Source organism: Bufo bufo, chromosome 8 (genome assembly GCF_905171765.1).
Source record: "Bufo bufo chromosome 8, aBufBuf1.1, whole genome shotgun sequence".
Classification (NCBI taxonomy): domain Eukaryota; kingdom Metazoa; phylum Chordata; class Amphibia; order Anura; family Bufonidae; genus Bufo; species Bufo bufo.
This window is the reverse complement of record NC_053396.1, coordinates 207983346-208005653: the sequence shown is the minus strand read 5'-3', so window position 1 is coordinate 208005653 and position 22308 is coordinate 207983346. Positions and strand designations below refer to the sequence as shown.

The window sequence follows — 22308 nt, the reverse complement described above, 5'->3', positions numbered from 1 at the left end:
GTCTCCTCTCTGGGTCTAGCCACTCGTCCATGATCATCTCTCTTATGTTTTCATTTATCGGGAAAACAATAGATTATTATTATTTTTTATCTAAGGCCTCCGAACATCTCGTCCTGGACTGTGCGTGGTTTAGGTGTGTCCTCAATTCCCATAGTGCATCTGACGGATCTTAATAATTCCTCCATTTGTTCAGATGAGAAAAAATACTTTTTATCCTCCTCTATGACCTCTCCCTCAGATAAAGGATCTTCCTCCATAATCTGTTTAGAGGAGACAGAAATCTCCTCCGCCTCGTCTGCGTCAGAGGAGGACTGGTCAGAAAGCTTCCGCTTTTTTGGCGGATGAAGGGGAGCACTGTGAGCGGATATAGAGGCTAAGGAGGTTTTTATCTCATCCTGAATAAAGGATTTAATCTCAGAGAAAATATTTGGTTGTTCCTCCTTCCATATCTCAGAAAGACAAGACTTGCAAAGTATTTTCTTATAAATTTTCAGGGAGCTTCTTAGAGCAGGCATTACATTTTAGTATCTATAACTTTGATCTAGAATCCTTTGTGCCCTGGAAACAAAGGAACAGCCAAGTATTAAACCAGTTAGCTACTAGAGCTGGAACGCTTGTCAAATAGAAAAGTGGAGACTAGCATTCAAAACCCCCGCAGGGGACTCACAGTACTGGCGCTTGCAGAGGGGACGGGACCTCCTGATGGGGAGTAGGTGTCTCAGACATCGCGGGTGAACTGCAGGCAAGTGCTGAGAGAAATGCCGCAATCTTTTCAAATTCCGGCGTCTTACGTCATCAGACTGCGCCTCGGGCTGTCGGCTCGTTCTTGCGCCGCACCGTCCTCCATCCTCAGCACTTCATGCGCCACACCTGCTCCCCCCGCCGGTCACTTGTTAGAACAAGAGGACGCCGCATTCGCGCGCGTACCTCTCGGTGATTCCGGCGCAGCTGACTGCTTTCCCCAGAGGAAGGAGGTCTGCTGAATGAGAAGGACCGCAGGCCCCAGCATAAGCCGGAACGACGGTCCTCGATGCTCCTGCTGCCTAGCCTAAGCCCCTGCCGAGGGAGGACAGCCGGAGATCCAGTAAGGCCCCTTTCACACGGGCGAGTTTTCCGCGCGGGTGCAATGCGGGAGGTGAACGCATTGCACCCGCACTGAATCCGGACCCATTGATTTCTATGGGGCTGTTCAGACGAGCGGTGATTTTCACGCATCACTTATGCGTTGAGTGAAAATCGCAGCATGTTCTATATTCTGCTTTTTTCACGCAACGCAGGCCCCATAGAAGTGAATGGGGTTGGGTGAAAATCGCAAGCATCCGCAAGCAAGTGCGGATGCGGTGCGATTTTCACGCACGGTTGCTAGGAGACGATCGGGATGGAGACCCGATCATTATTATTTTCCCTTATAACATGGTTATAAGGGAAAAAAATAGCATTCTGAATACAGAATGCAAAGTAAAATAGCACTGGAGGGGTTAAAAAAAAATAAAAAAAAATTTAACTCACCTTAATCCACTTGCTCGCGTAGCCCGGCATCTCCTTGTGTCTCCTTTGTTGAAAGACCTGTGGTGAGCATTAACTATAGTTCACCATGGTAAAAGATCATGTGACGTACCATGTGATGACCGGAGTGACGTCATCCCAGGTCCTTGAACTATAGTTAATGCTCACCACAGGTCTTTCAACAAAGGAGACACAAGGAGATGCCGGGCTACGCGAGCAAGTGGATTAAGGTGAGTTAAATTTTTTTAATTTTTTTTTTAACCCCTCCAGTGCTATTTTACTTTGCATTCTGTATTCAGAATGCTATTATTTTCCCTTATAACCATGTTATAAGGGAAAATAATACTATTTACAGAACACCGATCCCAAGCCCGAACTTCTGTGAAGAAGTTCGGGTTTGGGAACCAAACACGCACGATTTTTCTCACGCGAGTGCAAAACGCATTACAATGTTTTGCACTCGCGCGGAAAAATCGCGGGTGTTCCCGCAACGCACCCGCACATTTTTCCGCAACGCCCGTGTGAAAGAGGCCTAATAGAATGGGATCTTCTTTCCTTTCTTCCCTCCACAAGGAGGGCTCTCTCCACGTGTTAACCCCCGTAGGGGCAGGAAAACACTGAGGGGATGGAGGGGTGGGGGGAATTTAAACTCTCTCTGTGTGTTCCTGCCCCTACAGAGGTCAAGGGTCAATCTCATTGTGGCCGTCATAGTGGATGAGGTGGAAAATATGGTAATTTCCAAAGCACGTCCTTTATGTCACAAAATGTAGCAAATGTCAAATTAGGTAAAAAAATTTGGGGGAGATTTATCAAGACTGGTGTAAAGTAGAACTGGCTTAGTTGGACATGGCAACCAAACAGATTCCACTTTTTTTTTTCAAAAGAATGAAAAGTGGAATCTGATTGGTTGCTATGGACAACTAAGCCAGTTCTACTTTACACCAGTTTGATTAATGACCCCATTAGTTAAAAAAATAAAATAAAACAAGATCAAAAGAAAATATAGTTTAGTATTCTTTGAAAAGTATAAAAAACATTATATATACACATATTTATAAAAAGTACAATCATAGCATCTGTGAACAAGTCATCCTCTTCTGATGCTTTAAAAGGTAGGACCTCTGTGAAAACTCTTTGCCGCAACCGTTGCATAAAAACGATCGGTTTACGTTGTGAACTGCCTGATGCCGGACAACGTGCGACTGACTAGTGAAGCCTTTACCGCACTGGGGACAAATGTAAGGCCTCTCTCCTGTATGAATCCTTTTGTGACAATTCAGGGTGGATGTTTGAGCAAAACATTTTCCACATTCAGTGCAAGCGTAGGGCTTCTCTCCTGTGTGAGTCCTAAGATGTTTCACCAAGCATCCATGATAGGGGAAACTTTTCCCGCAATCTGGGCAAACATGCTGCTTCTCCTCGGCTTTAGAGTTTACAGGGTTGCTGAAATATGAGACATGTAACCCAGGCCTCGTTGTAAACGATAGACTGTTATGAGGATCAATGCTATGTGACATGCCTATCAGATCCTCATTATAATAGGCATTGCTTGAAGGATTCGATAGAAAGGATAAATCTCGTATAGACTGATCGTTAGATGAAATATCTATAAACGGATCCTCAAAAAATGAGAGGTCTTCAACGGGCCAGTTGTTCGGTGAAACATCTGTCTTAAATGGCACATCCTCAACAGCTCTACCATTGAATGAAGCATCGATAATGGGTCTCCCGTTAAATGGGAAACCGCTAGTTGGCCTTTCCTTAAATGGAACACCTCCAAGGGGCCCATCATCTCTAACATGCCCCTTAATCAACGAAATATCTACAAATTTCTGATCATTAAGAGGGTGATCTATAGCAAGACCATTGTAAAATGGACCATCTCCATAGGAGACATCTAATACAGACCTGTCGCTAAGTGGGGCATCTCCATATTGTCCATTTCTCAGAGATGCATCTAGAAGAGGCCTTTTGTTAACTGATTTGTCATCAGATGGCTTATCAATATCAGGTTGTCCACCACTTGATACAGCCATGATGGGGTCCTTACTTTTGGTATTTTTACACTTCAGTTGACCTAGTTCAGCCAGCAGTTTATCCTTTGCATGAATTTTCAAATGTGTGTCAAAACTGAATTTTTTGACGAAGCATTTTTCGCATTCTGGACAGACGTAAGGTTTCTCGTCTTCATGGAGTCGTCTGTGACAATTAAGGCTGGAACTTTGAGCAAAACCTTTACCACAATCAGGACAGACATAAGGTTTTTCTCCTGTGTGCACCCTCATGTGCTTAATCAGGCAGCCGTTGTACAGAAAACGTTTCCCGCACTGGGGGCAGCCATGGGGTCTCTCCGATGTATGAGCTCTTATATGTCTCTCGCAGGCGGACTTTGAACTAAACAATTTTTCACACTCGGTACAGGAGTAGAACTCTTCTCCGGCGTGGAGCCGCAGGTGCATCTCGAAGTTTTCCTGCTTGATAAAACACTTGCCACATTGAGGACACTGGACGGGCTTGTCTCTTACATGTAGTAGCAGATGTCTTTCAAGTCCTGACTTTGAATAAAGGAATTTACCACAATCGGGGCACGGCCACTGCGTATCCCCCTTGTGAGTTTTCATATGGGTTTCCAGCGCTGACCGGGTGGTAAAACACTGGCCGCACTCCTGGCACACCTGGATCTTGTCTTCTATGTGAAGTAAAAGATGTCGCTCTAATGCAATTTTATCACTGAAGCGTGCACCACATTCAGGGCAGACCGGAGTTTTCGGCTCATGGACTTTCTGATGTTCAAAGAACTTGGAGACACTAGTAAATATTTGAGGACACAAGGGGCACAAGAGCTCCAAGTCTGTAATTTGCTCATCTTCAGGTTCTTCTTCGGCGCTGTCCTCTTCTTTACGTTCTTCAGTACAAGGAGATCCTGGAACTATAACGTCTTTGTATGATGCCAAGTTGCTTTCTACTCTTTTCACATACCACACATTTAACAAGTTATTTTTAGGCGAGTCCTGACTTTTGATGGTAGGATGGTTTACAGGGCTAACAGCATCTTCATTAATCCGATCTAGAAAGGAAAGGAACAAGGCAAGACATGTCAATGTAAAACTGCACTCCAGCATCCTTTGTACTTTTATCATGACTTTTTTTTAATTCATTTTATATATTTTCTTAATCCTCTCTCTAATTATGGTCAGCTCTATATCGATCAAATTCCTGGAAAGGTTGTGATTTTATACAAGAGCTAATCTGAATCACGAAGAGTGAGAACATGATGGAGGGACACAGTAGCAGTCTGAATAATGCTACAAGTACTGGATTTCAGACTATGGCCTCATGAACACTAGAATATTCTAATCGCGAATTTTGGCACTTCGAGAATTCGCGAATATCTAGAATATAGTGCTATATCTTCGTAATCACAAATATTCTAGATTTTTTTTTAACAGTACCCATGATCCCTCACTGCTTCTTGCTTGTGGGCCAATGAGAAGGCTGCAATATGTTTGACTTTAGGAGTAGTGTTGATCGCAAATTTTCCGATTGACGATGACTAGAGAGAGATCACCAATTCTCGAATATATGATGAATATTCGCCTAAATATTCGCAAAATATCGCAAATTCGAATATTGCCCTTGCCGCTCATAGTATATTATGGGTCCATACAACCTCTGAATTGTACAGAGGCATTACAGGCTTCTTCAAGACCCTACTATATAATATGATCTGTAAGGCTCTACATCACACATGTTCCACTGTAATGCTGGTATGGTTAGGAGCAAAATATGGCAGACGTGTCCATCCTTTAAACGGTCACTGAGTTATCATAATACTTTTGAAATGTCATAAAGACATATCAAAGGTTTTGTTTGGTGAGGATCTGAATGCCGAAACCCTCAGCGATTCCTAGAACAAGGATCGCTCTCCTTGCTGCAGGAGAGGATGCCAGATGGACTCAATAGAAAGCTTATAGGCCCGTCTTGATTATGTCCCCTGCTGTGAGGGGAGAAAGTGCAATATGTGAGCACTTCTGTCTCCTCGTCAGGGGCGTTGCTAGGTTAAAACATTCGGGGCCTGGGCGCCTGATGTTTTGCCCCAGGCCTCAAATGTCCTGCCTGCCAGATAGATACAACTGTATTGCCATCCTCAGGACAGCAATACAATTGAATCTAGTGCACTGGAAGAGCTGAAGGACCTGTGATGACACGGGTCATGTGACCAGTAAAACAGGCAGTGGTTGAGAAGGACCTGCGATTAAGTCACCATCATGTGTCCAGTGCAGGAGAGGACGGCAGTGAAGAGGAGAAGTCCTGGGGAAAGAAGCTGTGGTGATGTCTGTACATGAGGAGAGGTAAGTGAAGGGAGAGGCAGAGCAATGCTGGGAGTTGTGGTTATTTAACTGGGACTGTATGTTAGGGCTGAAGAGAGTGATGTTACATGGGACTGTATGTTGGAGGGTGCTGGGGGAGGGAGTGATGTTATTTACATGGGACTGTATGTTGATGGCAGCTGTGGGAGGGAGTGATGTTATTTACATGGGACTGAACGTTGGAGGGGGCTTGGGCAGGGTGATGTTATTTACATGGACTGTATGTTGAATGAGGCTGTGGGAGGGGATTATGTTATTTAGGGCAGGTTCACATCACTGTTATGGATTCCAATTTTGTTTTCCGTCATAACAGAAAATAACGGAATCCATAAGTTGGAAGTCAAAATGGAAGCCTTTAAGAAGCATTCTGTTTTGATCCGTCATAATAGAAGTCTATGGGAATCATAACGGATGCGTCTGGTTTCCGTTATGCAGAACGGAAAAAAAAAGTCCTGTCCACCGTAGCCTGCTGCGGTTGTGTGAATTTGGGTGTTGTATTTTTTTTTTATTACAGAATAGCGGCTCTGCTGGTCCAAAAAAAATAATAATCTCCTTTTCAGAAATGGTTCACAATTATAGCAGAGAGCACTTTTGTGATGGCTGTCTGTATAGTTCACTTTCCTCCCTTACCATTATCAATACCATTTTGTGCCTTGGACTCCTTGGGCTGACAGTGAGAAGACGTAGGTGAATCACTGTGTGGTGTAGTCCGTTCATCAGCTGCAAAATGGAAGAAAAGCATAAGAAACATCCATTCTCTATCTAACACGCGCACACTAAAGGAGACTAGAACAGACAATAATTTGCACACAGGGCTGCTTCAAATCAAATATTCTCAATGAAAACAGGTTTCACAGCAACTAGACGTGTGTCCAAACTTTCTGGCCTATTATTTATTCGTAGCCCCTTAAAAAAGCAAACCTATTAAACCAAGCACACTGCCTGGTAGGGTTGATCCTGGTGACCGAAATACCTGTCTTGTTACGGAGCGCTTCAATGCAGGGCCCTGGACCCTTGGAGCACCTCAGCATCTCCACGTTCCACCCTTAGCCACGCTCCTCTCCTCGAAAGTACCCTAACTGTTCCATGGTGGAAAAAAAAAATCTGCCACAGAAATAAGTGGCATGTCACTTATTTTGGGTGGAGCACATTTAACCATAGTGAGCAGGCCTTTTACAGACAGGTTTACAATTCTCTAATAGGTCGCCTGTCACAGGTTTTATACTAGCTGATGGATATGAAGGGCGAGGTCTATATGAACTTCCGTTATAACCGCTCTGATGTACAGTTGTAAAGGATTCGCTGCCATCTTGAGGCATATAGGAGTTACTGAACACTTGTCAACCCAAGCAAAGGGACAGAAATGTAAGTGCTACGTAAAAACATCATTTAGCGTGGACACTCACCCACATCTATTTCTTGGTCTTCATTATACTGATCTTCATACTTCAAGAATGTTGGTTTTTGCCAGTGAGTCGTAGGAGTTGTTCTCGTCTCCACATAGGCACAGTCTATGAAAAAAGAGTGTATAACAAGAGCGGAGGCTGTAATAGTCAATAAAAATAGTCACACAACTCTCTATGTCCCATGTCGAAAGCAAGCTAGAGCTTTTGCCACCAAAGTATCTTATGATGCCTTGGCCTGAAGTCCCGTTGCACATGCTGACTCCACTAAAATGAATGAGTGTTACCGAAGGTGCCGAGCGACTGCAGTCCATAACACGAAGACGTCAGAAGCCCTCAGAAAACTCTTTTACATAAATGTTGGTGTAAATATCTTGCAATACGATTACCCAATTAAAAAAAGAGTTAAAGCGGTTGTCTCATGAAAAACACTTATCCCTTATGATAGGATTGGATAGGGGGTAAGTGTCTGACTGGCAGGGGTCCAACTGCTGGGTGAATGCCAATCATGAGAAAAAGGGCCCTCTGCCAGAGACAGCTGAACACATGACTCAGCTACCACCTGAAGTCCTACAGACTTGAATGGAGCAGCAGCAACAAGCAACATCCACAACTGCATGTCACGCTTCGGTGTGGGAGGGAAACACCACACCAAGCATAGGAGGGAAGGGGGAACGGGAAATCAGGCCTGATTCAAAGGGGCTATGGAAGCACCAGGAACTCAGCCGAGATCCAACCACAAACTACCCACAGAAGCTATAAACCGCCCAGCATTGTGGGAGAAGCAACTATAAATAAGGAAGGTTAAATGGCCACATTAGCAACACCTGGAGGCACGGGGTGCGGCCATTACCAAAAACAACAGACGCCTATTGATCCACAAGGAAAACCTGTCAGATCAAACCACGTGTTGCCAGTCTCACAGATCTCCTGCCACCTGTCGCCGGGACATCCATAAGTCTCGGTACGTCAGTGACACTGCAGCTCCATGGTAATGGGAGAACACAGGGCCCTCATTCATCACTTATCCCATATACTGTCCTATCCTGTGGATAGGGCATAAGTATATTTTGTGGATAAACTGTAATTGTACAGAGTAGAAGCAGATGAGACCTAGGGTCATCTAAATCCAGAAAAACAATGCAGAGAGGAAAGATTAACTTGTCTTGTTTCCCTGCACATTCCGTGTCCTACAAGGGAGTGTGGGCTCTGCCAACAAATATGGACCCTTCTCCTAGCAAATGTTCATACCAACACACTGCTTTATCCAGAGACAGTACGTCAGTGATTCTAGTCATCGAGACACTTCTATACTAACCAGACAAGCTGTCTTCATCACCATCCTCCTCCTCCTCGTTATCATCCTCCTCCTCCAGATCTGCATCTCTTCTTGCTTGTACTTGTTCTGCTGATGTCTCATCCTCAGAGTCCACATATACACAGTCTGTAGAAACCACACAACATCGCTCAGATCATAACACTGCAGTACATTGTACGATAGGCGATTATGTGATGAGCTGTTCATATAAAGCAGGCAGACGTCATCAGATCATCTCACAGCTAATGGGAAGAAACTCCATCTACCATAGTCTACTGGTTCATCAGAAATGAGCAACGTGTTTAAATGTCGGTATATGAGACAACCCTTTTCGATAATGTGGCTGCTGAAGCCATCAGATGATTACCTCAGGTTCTCCTCCTTTCACACAGCTTATGCCAGGCATATACAGAAGATTATTTGGCGGCCATTCAGATGAAAAATCATCCATTAAGGGCAGCTTGGGGGCGATTTATGAAAACTGGTGTAAAGGAAAACGGACGTTACAGGTGTCCGGCCTGCTGGAGCTCTCTGGATCCGGCATAGCCAGATGTTACTGCAATGCCAGCTGGACCCATTAACTATAATGGCACTCTGCATCTACCCGGAAAATATACCTGGATTTGGCCGGACAAAAACCATTGTATGCAGCTGTCTATGTCCGACCAAATCCTGGCCTATTTGCCAAGTAGGAGCTGGATCTCATTATAAAATGTTAGGGTTGAAGTTGGTCATTTAGTTACCCTCCCTTTACGTGAATAAGAAGACGCTGCCGTACTATTCATAACAGCCACTACCCAGTATATAGAGTAGGTAGTGGTTCCTCCACTCGGACTTGGTTTTGTTCTTACCTGAAGCATTTTCATCCTCGGACAGGGCAGTGTCCTTCACACTTGGTTCAGGCAATGACAACACTTCAGGGCTCATATAGACACAGTCTGTATACAAACACATCAAAAATTAGTAGTAGTAAGCTGTAAAATGCACAAATAATAGACTGTCGTATCGCTAACCCGAGAGGCTGTCATCTTCTATCTCTCCAGGATCGCTAGTGTAAGATTCCTTTTCCTCTTCTATCTCAGAGTCAGAATCGATTTCCAGGTAGATGCAGTCTGTAATACACAAGAGAAATACACTGCTAGATCGCTATACATCATATATGTCTCGCTGGCACCCGCGTCGCTCCTGATCCCCGCACGGCCACCGCTGCATCTCCCTAGCGTCACCCGGACGACGGGTACATGCAGCGGTGGCCATGCAGGGATCAGGAGTGACGCGTATGTATAAGCTACATGTGGGGCCAGGGCATTGGGGCGCATGTTTTATACTTTGGATAACACCTTTAAAAAAAATACATATGAATGACATTATCAGGGGCGGGGCATGACACAGGGTCTCTGTATAGAAGCACTCTGAGAAACGTTTTCCTCTCCCCTCTGTTTGTGAAGTACATCTAAAAAAACCATAGAGCAGGTAACTCTCTTACTTGGAAATATATTGCTGAATTAACGACTCCATGTTATGTCCCCTCCCATCTCTGTGACTATCTGAAATCTCACAGTGTCTGCTGTGTGGACACGAAGTCAGTGTGGTCATTTATTAAGGGACTAGAGACTTTATTAGTCGTAAAAAAAAAGTTGCAAGTCCCTTTTTTGACCAGCCGCGCAATATTATTTAGTCGCATGGCCGATTTTATGCCGTGTTCGACAGCTGGGCGAGACGGGGACTCTGTCAGGGGACCAACGGCAAATTTACTAACATTTACACCTGGAAACAGGTGTAAATTTTGGTGATAAACGACTCCAGCCAGGGACTTGAGTAGTTTTTTACGCCAGGTGCACAGACTGCCGTAGATGCGCCTAATTTATGACGAGGCGCACACCTTGTCGTACATAAGCCAAATCTTACGACAGAGTAGGGGGGAAACTAAGATCGACCAAAAAAAGCTGGTCTTAGTAAATGACCCCCCTGTGTCTCTGAGAGTCACATCACACGTTGCCAGACTGGCTTCCGGTCCACACAGTAGATGATGTAGCATGCAGGTGGTCAAAGTGATAACATCGGACCATAATGAAACACTTTATGCGGCAATATATCGCTCAGTAAGATAATTAACTGTACTACTTTATGAAATATACTTTTCAAACCGAGGACATTTTCCTGGATTGCCTCTTTAAATCCCCGTGTCATGTACCTCCACCCTCAGCACATGTTCCATACACATCACAGTATATCAGTTTTGTCCACTGATTTGTCCTTTATGTGTCTAGTAAGTGTGGGGACTCGCTCTGGTAGACAGGATTAGCAGACGCAGTATAGAGGCAACAACAAGTTCTTTGGATCAAACAGCTCAGTGTTTTATTCACAATTTAGGAAAGTGACAAAAAAAGCAGTCATATTGGTGTTCCTTGCTGATAGCGGCACCAACCTGTTTTCACGGCAAACAGGAAGCAGGCCTTCATCCAGACACAAGGCTCCCAGATCCAAACACAGAGACATGGCTTCTGAGCCCAGCTGCCTATTTAAGGACAGCCAGGTGCTGCCAAAACCCGGACCGGATTTTAAATTTGACCTCACCTGGCTGTAAATCAGCCCAGCAGCACATGCTGGGAGGAAAAAGGAGACTTTTGTATTACTTACCAGTAAAGTCTCTTTCTCGCTCTTCCTTGGGGGACACAGGAAACCATGGGTATAGCTCTGCTCCCTAGGAGGCGTGACACTAAGTGAAAGCTGTAAGCCCCTCCTCCATCAGCTATACCCTTCAGCCTGGAGAAGAGACTGCCAGTTGCGTGTCCAAGTAGTGAAAGATAACCACCAACCGGAAAAAAGAAATGTCTAGCCCCAACGGGGGCAACCAAGCCGGAACCACAACTGTAACCCAAATGAAGGGCGGGTGCTGTGTCCCCCAAGGAAGAGCGAGAAAGAGACTTTACTGGTAAGTAATACAAAAGTCTCCTTTTCTCGCCCATATTCCTTGGGGGACACAGGAAACCATGGGACGTTCCAGAGCAGTCCCAGAAGGGAGGGACCAGAACAGACTAGACCAACACCAGAGGCATCAATCAACTGCCGCCTGCAACACCAGACGGCCTAAAGCAGCGTCAGCCGACGCATGAGTATGCACCCTGTAGAACTTGGTGAAGGTGTGCAAGGAGGACCAAGTGGCCGCCTTGCAAATCTGCTCCGTAGAAGCCCGATTCCTCTGAGCCCAGGAAGCCCCGACCGCTCTAGTGGAGTGAGCGGTAACACCAAGGGGCGGAACCTTGCCCTTGGCGAGATAAGCCTCAGTAACAGCCATCTTGACAAAACGGGCGATAGCAACTTTGGATGCTGCCATCCCTCTGCGCGACCCCTCCGGAACCACAAAGAGCGAGTCAGTACGCCTGAAAGAGCTGGTTACCTCCAGGTAAACCTTGAGCGCCCTGACAACGTCCAGGCGATGAAGCTTCCTCTCCCGCGGGTGGGAAGGGGAAGGACACAAAGAGGGGAGAACGATGTCCTCGTTCAGATGAAAAGCGGAGACCACCTTAGGAAGGAAGGAAGGGACCGGACGAAGAACCACCTTGTCCTGGTGGAACACTAGGAAAGGTTCCAGACAGGAAAGTGCAGCCAATTCGGACACCCTCCGAAGAGAGGTGACGGCTACAAGGAAAATAACCTTGGAGGACAAAAGTCGCAAGGAAACCGTCCGCAGAGGCTCGAAAGGAGAAGCCTGGAGCGCTGAGAGAACCAGGTTCAGGTCCCAGGGCGGTACCGGAGGGCGGTACGGGGGAACCGCGTGAGCCACGCCCTGAAGGAAGATCTTGACAGGACCAAGGGGGGCCAGTGGGCGCTGAAACAAAATGGACAGCGCAGACACCTGACCCTTCAAAGAACTCAGGCCTAGACCTTGGGCCAGTCCGCTCTGCAGGAAGGACAAAACGGTGGGGAGAGAAAAGCGGAGCGGAGGAATCCCCAGATCGGCACAGAACCCCAAAAAGGTCCTCCAGGTCCTATAATAGATCCTAGAAGAGGACGGCTTACGGGCGCGGATCATGGTGCGGACGACGTCCGCAGAAAAACCCCTACGTGTCAGGACGGTGGTCTCAACAACCACGCCGTCAAACGTAGGGACCCTAAACGCGGGTGGAAGATCGGTCCCTGAGAGAGAAGATCTTCCCTGGCGGGCAGCGGCCAGGGCGCGTCTGCCAGGAGCAGCATGAGGTCGGCATACCAAGACCGGCGGGGCCAGTCCGGAGCGACCAGAATCACCGAGACGCCTTCCGCCGCGATCTTCCGAAGGACCTTGGGCAGGAGAGGGATGGGAGGGAATATGTATGGGCGCGCGAAGCCTCGCCAAGGAAGAACGAGGGCGTCGGCTCCGCAAGCTCCCGGATCCCTGGCCCTGGACAGATAGGCGGGGACCTTGTGATTGAATTTTGAGGCCATGAGGTCCACGTCCGGTATGCCCCAACGAAGGCAAATGGCCTCGAATACCTCCGGGTGAAGAGACCACTCGCCGGGGTCGACGGTGGTGCGACTGAGGAAGTCCGCCGCCCAATTGTCCACCCCTGGAATAAAAATTGCCGATAGGGCCGGGACGTGGGCTTCCGCCCAACTGAGAATGCTGGAGACCTCCCGCATTGCTGCAGCGCTGCGAGTGCCCCCCTGGTGGTTTATGTACGCCACAGCCGTGGCGTTGTCCGATTGTACACGAACTGGATGACCCTTCAGCAGATGAGTCCAGTGTCGTAGAGACAGAAGGGCCGCTCTCAGCTCCAGGACATTGATCGAGAGTTTGGACTCCGATGGAGACCAAATGCCCTGCACGGATCGGGGAGGAAACACGCCTCCCCAGCCCAAGAGACTGGCATCGGTTGTAACCACCAACCAGTTGAGTGGCAGAAACGACCTGCCCAGAAGAGGGGACTGTAACCACCAGCGGAGAGATGACCTCACCGGAGGCGATAGATGGAAGGGATGATCCAGAGACTGCGGCGATTTGTCCCAGGAGGAGAGGATCGCCCGTTGGAGAGGGCGGGAATGAAACTGCGCAAATGGGATCGCCTCGAAGCAGGCAACCATCTGCCCCAAGACCCGCATGCAGAAGCGGAAGGACGGTCGACGGTGGAGAAGGAGACCCCGAACCGCCCCACGGAGGATCAGACGTTTTTCCGCGCGCGGCAAAATGATTTTAACCCCCCAAGGAGATGAAGTGCCGGCCATGAAATGGCGCCGTTCACGCCATGTAAGCGGCCCCCGCCGCGCCTGGATGTGGCAGACGGCTTGCATCCTGCAGCCGTCCCCTGTAAGGCAGCGTCCCTGCCAAGGACTTGCCCAGATAAAACTCCCCTCCAAACTATGCCCGGTAACGATGTAGCAGTGGCCATGTAGCAGTGGCCATCCATGGGGGACGTAGCAGCGGTGGGAGGGAGGGAAGGGGAGGCTGGAGCAGCCACTCTCACCATCCGCTGTCTTCACCCTCAATCCGTCCAGCAGGGTCGCCCCTTCAGCTCCTGGCACCGCAGTGGCAGGAAGCCGGGGGAGGGACTTGGCGTGCGGGCGACCCTGAGCTGGCGGGACGCAGGGGAGCGAGGCTGCCCTGGTCCACCTTGTCTTCTGTGGGGGAGGCGGCAGTGCGGAATTACCGGCACTGGCGCAACTCAACCCCGGGAGAAACAGAGGGGTCTAATGCGCCTCTGTTGTCCCTGTAGGTAGAAAAAAATCGAATTAAAAACAACAAATAACGCAAAAATAAAAAAATCATAGGAAAACAACCCTGCTAAGCAGGGGGTGTCTTGCCTCCTTGGACACTAAGCAAAAACTGGCAGTCTCTTCTCCAGGCTGAAGGGTATAGCTGATGGAGGAGGGGCTTACAGCTTTCACTTAGTGTCACGCCTCCTAGGGAGCAGAGCTATACCCATGGTTTCCTGTGTCCCCCAAGGAATATGGGCGAGAAATACCTGTTTTCCCAGACAAAACCTCTCACTGTGTCACATAAGATACAATTATACAATCTAGTGGACAGACCACTAGACGTTTTAGATTAACAAGACTTCATTCATTCCCTAATGTTTCATTTCGGACCTCTTAGTTTGCCCCTCCAAATTAGGCTACTTTTACATCTGCGTTTTTTTAATTCAGATTTTGAGATCTGGCAGAAAATCTCAAAACCTGAATTAAACAGATCTGTTGCATTCAATACATCCGGATTGCTCAGTTTCAGCCGGATCCGGTTGTATTAAATCAAAATGCAACTAGCTGGATCCGGTATGAAAAACATTGTAAGTCAATGGGCGCCGAATCTGTTTTTTTCAGTAACAAAAAAAAACAAAAACGGATGCGGCACAACTGACTTACATTGCTTTTCATGCTGGAACCGGTTCATTGCGTTTTGCAAACTGGACACAACGCAATTGAACTGAACTGATGCATATTTCTGTTTTCAAGTGCTGCATACAAGGTTCGGGATATCTAAGAATTCTGTTCTGGATTCCGCTACCACGGATCATAAATTATACTGCATGGTAGTGGAATCCATAACAGAATTCTTAGATAACCCAAACCTTGTACGCCGAACTTGAAAACAGAAATTTGCTCATCCCCAATACTGATCAGTTTTGTCCCCACTCACAATGAATGGGGGCAAAACTGATCCGTTCCAATTCAGGTTTTGAGATCCTCTGACGGAAAAAAAAGCAAATTATATAGAGCATTTTACAGATACTAACCTGATTCGTCATCATCATTCAATACTTCTGGAAGCTGAGCTAGAATGTCAGGCTTTATAATGAAGTAAGCTGGAGATATAAAGAGTGATATCAATAATTCACAGCAAAAATATTTCATACCAAACGCGACTGTGGACTTTTATGGTGCCTAAGAGAGATAGACCATAAAAAGTTAATGGGGCAGACATGCTAAGACTGGCGCAGTTTTATTCTAAAGTCTGTTGGCGTAACATGCGCCAAGTTTCTTAAGAGGCATCTTCTGGCAGAAATTCTAATCTATGCATGGTAGTGAATCTGACCCCCCACCGTTCTGAAAAGGTCCCCGAGTCCTCTCCTTGAAGAGATCGGTAGTGCACATGTTGGTCCACAGCTCCACTCACTTCCATGGGACGGACAGACCACACTACCGTTTATTCTCGGGATTGCTGGGAGTCCCATGCATTGCACCCTCTGCAATCTGACATTTATTACCTATCCTGTGGATAGGTGATAAATAGTTTTTGTGGATCAAACCCTTGAAAATCAAAACTTTTCACAAATGGTCCTCAAAAACGTTCTCCAGACTTACCTATGGGAATCTCTCCATCATACAGTCCCCGATCCTTCACACAAGGCTCCTTTCCTCGTTCAATCTTGGATATTAATTCTGGCTTCAAGTAAAAACTATCTAAAATCATCAAGATTTAGATGAGTAAGGACACACATTCACATATTCTATCAAACAAGGTCTCCAAAAAGCTTATTTTTTGTGCTATAGGTAAACATTAAAGGGCATCTGTCAGCAGTTTTGTACATATGACACTGGCTGACCTGTTACATGTGCTATTGGCAGCTGAAGGCATCTGTGTTGGTCCCATCTTCATATGTGCCTGCATTGCTGAGAAAAAAGATTTTTTTTAAATATGCAAATGAACCTCTAGGAGCAACGGGGGGGTTACCGTTACTCCCAGAGGCTCAGCTCTCTCTGCAACTGCTGCGCCCTCTGCACTTTGATTGACAGGGCCAACTTCCAAGCAGTGAAAATGTCATTATACCTGCCCAACCCTGTCAATCGACGTGCAGAGGGCACAGCAGTTGCAGAGAGAGCAGAGCCTCTAGGTGTAAAGGCAACGCCCCTGGTGCTCCGAAAGGCTCATTTGCATATATTACAATCTTATTTTTCTCAGCAATGTGGGCACATATGAACATGGGACCAATACAGATGCCAACAACATCTGAGACAATGGAGGCATATTGCTAGGATATGCCCCCATTGTCTGATAGGTGTCGGTCCCCTCTCTGACCCGCACCTATCTTGTAAACGCAGCAGGCATGCACGGCTGCCCTCCATTCATTTCTATGGGGCCACCAAAAATAGGGCCAATAGGAACGCTTGGTGGTGACTGGACCTGGCACTGCCGGACACCACTTTGCTGGCTTCATTTTCAGCTGCGTTTATGAGATAGGTGTGGGCCTCAGAGGTGGGACCCGCACCTATCAGACAATGGGGGCATATCCTAGCGATTTGCCCCCATTGTCATAGATGGGAATACCCCTTTAAAGTTGTGCAAGAGCCATTGTAATAATGCAGTTTTGTCTTGTTGTGGAGTCATAGTCTTAAACGTATATCCTGATTTTAGTAAAAGGTGAAAGATTTATACGTTCTGATGAGAAAACATTTACAAGGATAGGTGCATTACTGTGGTGGATGCAATCAACAAATTCTGACTAAACCCTCATTCTGATGTTAAAATGAGACTTTAGCCAATATATCCTTGTATTAAGGACATGCCGAAGCCCGCTCACCCCGTCAAGGTATCTCAAGTGGCACGGGACCTAACGCTAATGCATATGGGGTTGAGCATTTCCTGCCTCTTAAGACCACGTTATCTTGTTATGTAGTTTTTATATGTATGCTTGGTGGTGTATAAACTCCAAATTTGAATGTGCCTTGATTTTCATCCATAGGCAACATTTAGGTGCACCTATGAGGCCTGCGTCAGATTAGTCAGCCAAGAGTGGAACTCACAGACTCCTCCCCCCTCCCATTGCATGTGTGTTTGCTGTGAGTCGGACCTTACGCTTCTGTAATTCGTCCACTGGCCCCTGGTACTACCCATACAGCACAGGTAGGTTAGCGTTAGGTCCTGTGCCACTTGAGATACCTTCAAGGGGTGCGCGGGCTCCAGTATGTCCTTAATACTAGGATTTATTGGCTAAAGTCTCATTTTAACATCAGAGTGAGGGTTTAGTCAGATTTTGTTGATTGCATCCACCACAGTAGTGCACCTATCCTTGTAAATGTTTACTTATATAGTCAATTACATCCATACATTTTGCCATCTGGTGTAGGATGTCTTTGTGGCACTTGTGGTCCGCTGCGGGCATCCTCCATTGTTAGCATTTTTTTGCTGGGGATCGCCATTAGCAACGGACCACATGTGCATGATTTGCTCCCCCGGGTATAGAAGCACAACTGCATATGGGGTTGAGCATGTTCTGCCTCTTAAGACCACGTTATCATGTTATGTAGTTCTGATGAGAGTATATGTATATCCTGATTTTAGACTTTTTCTGTGACACTTATATAGGTGAATGGAGACAGCAGCACCCATACGTGACCACCTCTCCATTCATTCTCTATGTGGATGTGGGATCCCTGGAACTTGTGGTCTTAGGTTTGTCCACGTGGTGTCACCGATGCAGCGTAGTAAACAGTGACCAGAGGAGGGGGCACCAAAGCAACAGGTAAGTGATGTTTCTATTATTATTTCATGTCCCCCCTCTGGTCTGGTTTTTCTTGATCCCAGACATACGGTTTCCTTACCTAGGGAACACAGATCCTTGTAATTCTCCATCATCACTTCTCTGTAAAGTCTCTTCTGCTCCTCTCCCAGGTAACACCATTCCTCTTCAGAAAAATAGACCGCAATATCCTGAAAATCATTAATGCCTACATCCTGCGGACAGAGAAGACGGCTCTGAATAATGTATCCTCATTCCTCACCTGTAATAACATGTTTTTCCTACATAGAGATGAGGGAAACTTTGCCGGTGTGAGAATTTCCTATTACTGAGCCGTCTGTAAGACAATGAAGGCTCAGAATACAGACATCCATATACCCCAACTTATTTGTTACAATTTCCAGATTGAGTCGAATTAATGTTTGCTTTTCAATCAGTTTTATTTATTTTTTTCGGGGGAAAAGACCCGAATGTGATTCAGCTGTTACATGACTCTATGGCTAGAGACACCGGTAAGACTGGTCCAGGCCTGCTAATAACAGTGCTCCATCGAGCCAAATACCAGGGAATAGGAGGCACGGACAGAGCAGACTGAACTACTCACCATCACTCAGCACAGGCCCTGCTGTGCCGTAAACGCCAACGCTACGGTTCTCTGCAAAACAGAAGATGACTATTGTGAGACTACTACTACTAGGAGGATGGGTCTATAAGTGTATCTATATACTGTAAGTAAGGGGGTAGGTCTATAAGGAATAAGGCATCTGTTCCCTTCCTCTCGCCGTGAGCTTCATGACAAATTCTGAGTCTGATCTTGAGATATAAAGTGTGGACATGTTTTTTTGCCTTATAAAATCCTCTGGATAGGTCATCAATATCAGATCAGTAGGGGTCCGACATCCCATACCCATCACAATCAGCTGTTTTTATCAACCGCCGGCACGGAGCCAAAAGCAAAATGCTCCGTCCACCCGGAGGGAGTCTTCTGCTTCTGACTCTGTCCACTGTTTTGTTTCATGTCACAGCTGACTGTTGGGGGTGGCAGGTGTCAGACCCCGCACCATTCTGATACTGAAGACCTGTCCTGAGTTTAGCTCATCACTTGTCTAAAGAATAGAGTACCCCTGCCATATTTATATATTCCCAGAGGACCCCTTTAAATGTGATCTTTTGCAACCATTTTTGTCCTGGATTTAAAGGGGCACTTCCTTCAGAAAGGGATACCTTTAAGATTCAATGGGGCACATTTACTAAAGTGTCTGCACCTGTTTATGACGGTCTTATTCTTTACAACTTTTTTACCAACTGATTTTGTGCCTGTTTTGGAGGCGTTTGCGCCTATTTTGAGTTTTAAAGGGAACCTGTCACCGGGATTTTGTGTATAGAGCTGAGAACATGGGTTGCTAGATGGCCGCTAGCACATCCGCAATACCCAGTCCCCCCAAAAAATTATTTGATAGATATGCAAATTAACCTGAGATGAGTCCTGTCCCTGACTCATCTCAGGGACAGGACTCCTCTCAGGTTAATTTGCAAATGTATCAAATCAGTTTTTTTACACAATAAAAGCACACAGAGCTATGGGGACTGGGTATTGCGGATGTGCTAGCGGCCATCTAGCAGCCCATGTCCTCAGCTCTATGCACAAAATCCGGGTGACAGGTTCCCTTTAAGGCAAATTTTAATGTAGGTGCGCCTTATTTTGCCCTTGATTTAGTCATAAAAACAGTCTCACTTCTACTCCACCCCAGGACTGGAGTACTTTTTTACTTCTGTTTTGAGTGGCGAGTTGCGCCATTTTTTGTCTGTTTTCATGGAGACTTGTACCTAATTTCAGCTCACTTGCGCCAACATTTTCATGTGCATACTAATTAGACCTGTGACTATAAAGCCGTCTTACAAGAAAATGACCTCTAGAGAAACCAAAAAAGAAAAACCCGATTTAGGGCTCATGCACACAACCAGTCCGCCAAAAATACGTACGACATCCGTGTGCATTCCATATTTTAAGGAACGGAACAGCCTTCATAAAACAGTCCTATCCTTGTCCGTAATGCGGAATAATAGGACATGTTCTATTTTTTTGCGGAAAGGAAATACAGACATACGGTAATGGAATGCACACGGAGTAACTTCACTTTTTTTTGTGGACCCATTTTTAGCCAAAAAAAACGGAATGGACACGCAAAGAAAATACGTTTGTGTGCATGAGCCCTTATTAAGGGATAATAAATGAGACGCAAATTAAAGACAGGTGTTGCCAATACGCCTTTTTTTTAACTACTAAAATTTAGCTGTTTTTCTATTTTATTTCGGCACTGCTTTACAACTGAAAATTAATTACAAAATGTTCTGTACAAATTGTCCTTCTGGAGAAGTCAGCAGAGAGAGATAAAACCCCTATCTAGATGGGTAACCCATTGTCAGTTTACTGCTGCTGTGTGGAAAAGATGTTATCTGTTAAGGCTACTTTCACACCAGCGGTTTTTGCGGATCCGTCATGGATCTGCAAAAACGCTTCCGTTACAATAATACAACCGCATGCATCCGTTCAGAACGGATCCGGTTGTATTAGGTCTTCTAGAGCCACGACGGATCAGTCTTGAACACGATTGAAAGTCAATGGGGACGGATCCGTTTTCTATTGTGCCAGATTGTGTCATAGAAAACAGATCCGTCCCCATTGACTTACATTATATGCCAGGACGGATCAGTTTGGCTCCGCTTCGTCAGGCGGACAGCAAAACGTTGCAGGCAGCGTTTTGTTGTCCGCCTCCAGAATGGAATGGAGACTGATCGGAGGCAAACTGATGCATTCTGAGCGGATCCTTTTCCATTCAGAATGCATTAGGGCAACTGATCCGTTTTAGACCGCTTGTAAGAGCCCTGAACGGATCTCACAAACGGAAACCAAAACGCCAGTGTGAAAGTAGCCTTAGGGTCCATTCACACATCCATTTGTGTTTTGCAGATCCACAAAACACGGACAACGGCAATGTGCGTTCCGCATTTTGCGGACCGCACATCGCCGGCACTTAATAGAAAATGCCTAATCTTGTCCGCAACTTCGGGAACGGAATTGCGGACCCGGAAGTGCGGATCCGCATTTCCGGATCCGGACAGCACATCATGTGGCCCCATAGAAATGAATGGGTCCGCAATTCCGTTCTGCAAAATGCGGAACGGAATTGCAGACGTGTGAATGGAGCCTTAGGCGGAGATGAGCAGGAAGGAAGTGCTTCTTCCTGACGGCTGCCTGCTCATCAGTAGAGATAAAGTGTTGCATTTTTCTGCAGCGATCACTTCCACAGTATGGGGGTGGCTACTGCCTCATACAGATTGGTTTTGGGCAGCAGATCGCTGTTTCGACAGTACAATCTGCTGCCCAGAAGCGATGATTGAGGTGTCCACTCAAAAGATCATTCCACCTGATGAACGGACATTTTCATTGGGTGACCGGTGGAACCTTTACATGGGCAGATTATCTGGAATGAATGTTCGCGATAATCTGCCTGTCAATTAAGCAGTCTAAATGCGGCTTTAGTGTAAGGCTGAGTTCACACGGGCGTTGCGGGAAAAGGTGCGAGAACATGCACGATTTTTCCACGCGTGTGCAAAATATTGTAATGCGTTTTGCACGCGCGTGAGAAAAATCGTCATGTTTGGCACCCAAACCCGAACTTCTTCACAGAAGTTCGGGCTTGGGATCGGTGTTCTGTAGATTGTATTATTTTCCCTTATAACATGGTTATAAGGGAAAATAATAGCATTCTGAATACAGAATGCATAGTAAAATAGCGCTGGAGGGGTTAAAAAAATAAAATAATAATTTAACTCACCTTAATCCACTTGATCGCGCAGCCGGCATCTCTTCTGTCGTCTTCTTCTTTGCTGTGTGCAGGAAAAGGACCTGTGGTGACGTCACTCCGGTCATCACATGGTCCGTCACATGATCTTTTACCATGGTGATGGATCATGTGATGGACCATGTGACGACCGGAGTGACGTCACCACAGGTCCTGTTCCTACAATCAGCAAAGGAGGAGACAGAAGGAGATGCCGGCAGCGTGATCAAGTGGATTAAGGTGAGTTAAATTATTTTTTATTTTTTTTTAACCCCTCCAGCCCTATTGTACTATGCATTCTGTATTCAGAATGCTATTATTTTCCCTTATAACCATGTTATAAGGGAAAATAATAATGATCGGGTCTCCATCCCGATCGTCTTCTAGCAACCGTGCGTGAAAATCGCACCGCATCCGCACTTGCTTGCAGAT

General features: G+C 46.3%; 1 protein-coding gene across 1 annotated transcript in view; it reads right to left on the bottom strand.

Moving 5' to 3' along the window:
* Positions 1–2557: 2557 nt before the first annotated feature.
* LOC120977440 (zinc finger protein 28-like) overlaps positions 2558–22308 on the bottom strand; it is a 31980-nt gene continuing 12229 nt past the window's right edge. The window contains exons 2-11 of the mRNA XM_040405396.1: positions 18636–18686; positions 18114–18246; positions 15876–15974; positions 15308–15376; positions 9611–9709; positions 9449–9535; positions 8598–8723; positions 7283–7387; positions 6507–6596; positions 2558–4573 (exon numbers count right to left, since the gene is read on the bottom strand). Of these exons, the coding sequence (XP_040261330.1) occupies positions 2574–4573; positions 6507–6596; positions 7283–7387; positions 8598–8723; positions 9449–9535; positions 9611–9709; positions 15308–15376; positions 15876–15974; positions 18114–18246; positions 18636–18638 (2811 nt within the window). The 5' untranslated portion in view covers positions 18639–18686 and the 3' untranslated portion in view covers positions 2558–2573. The remainder of the gene's footprint in view (positions 4574–6506; positions 6597–7282; positions 7388–8597; positions 8724–9448; positions 9536–9610; positions 9710–15307; positions 15377–15875; positions 15975–18113; positions 18247–18635; positions 18687–22308) is intronic.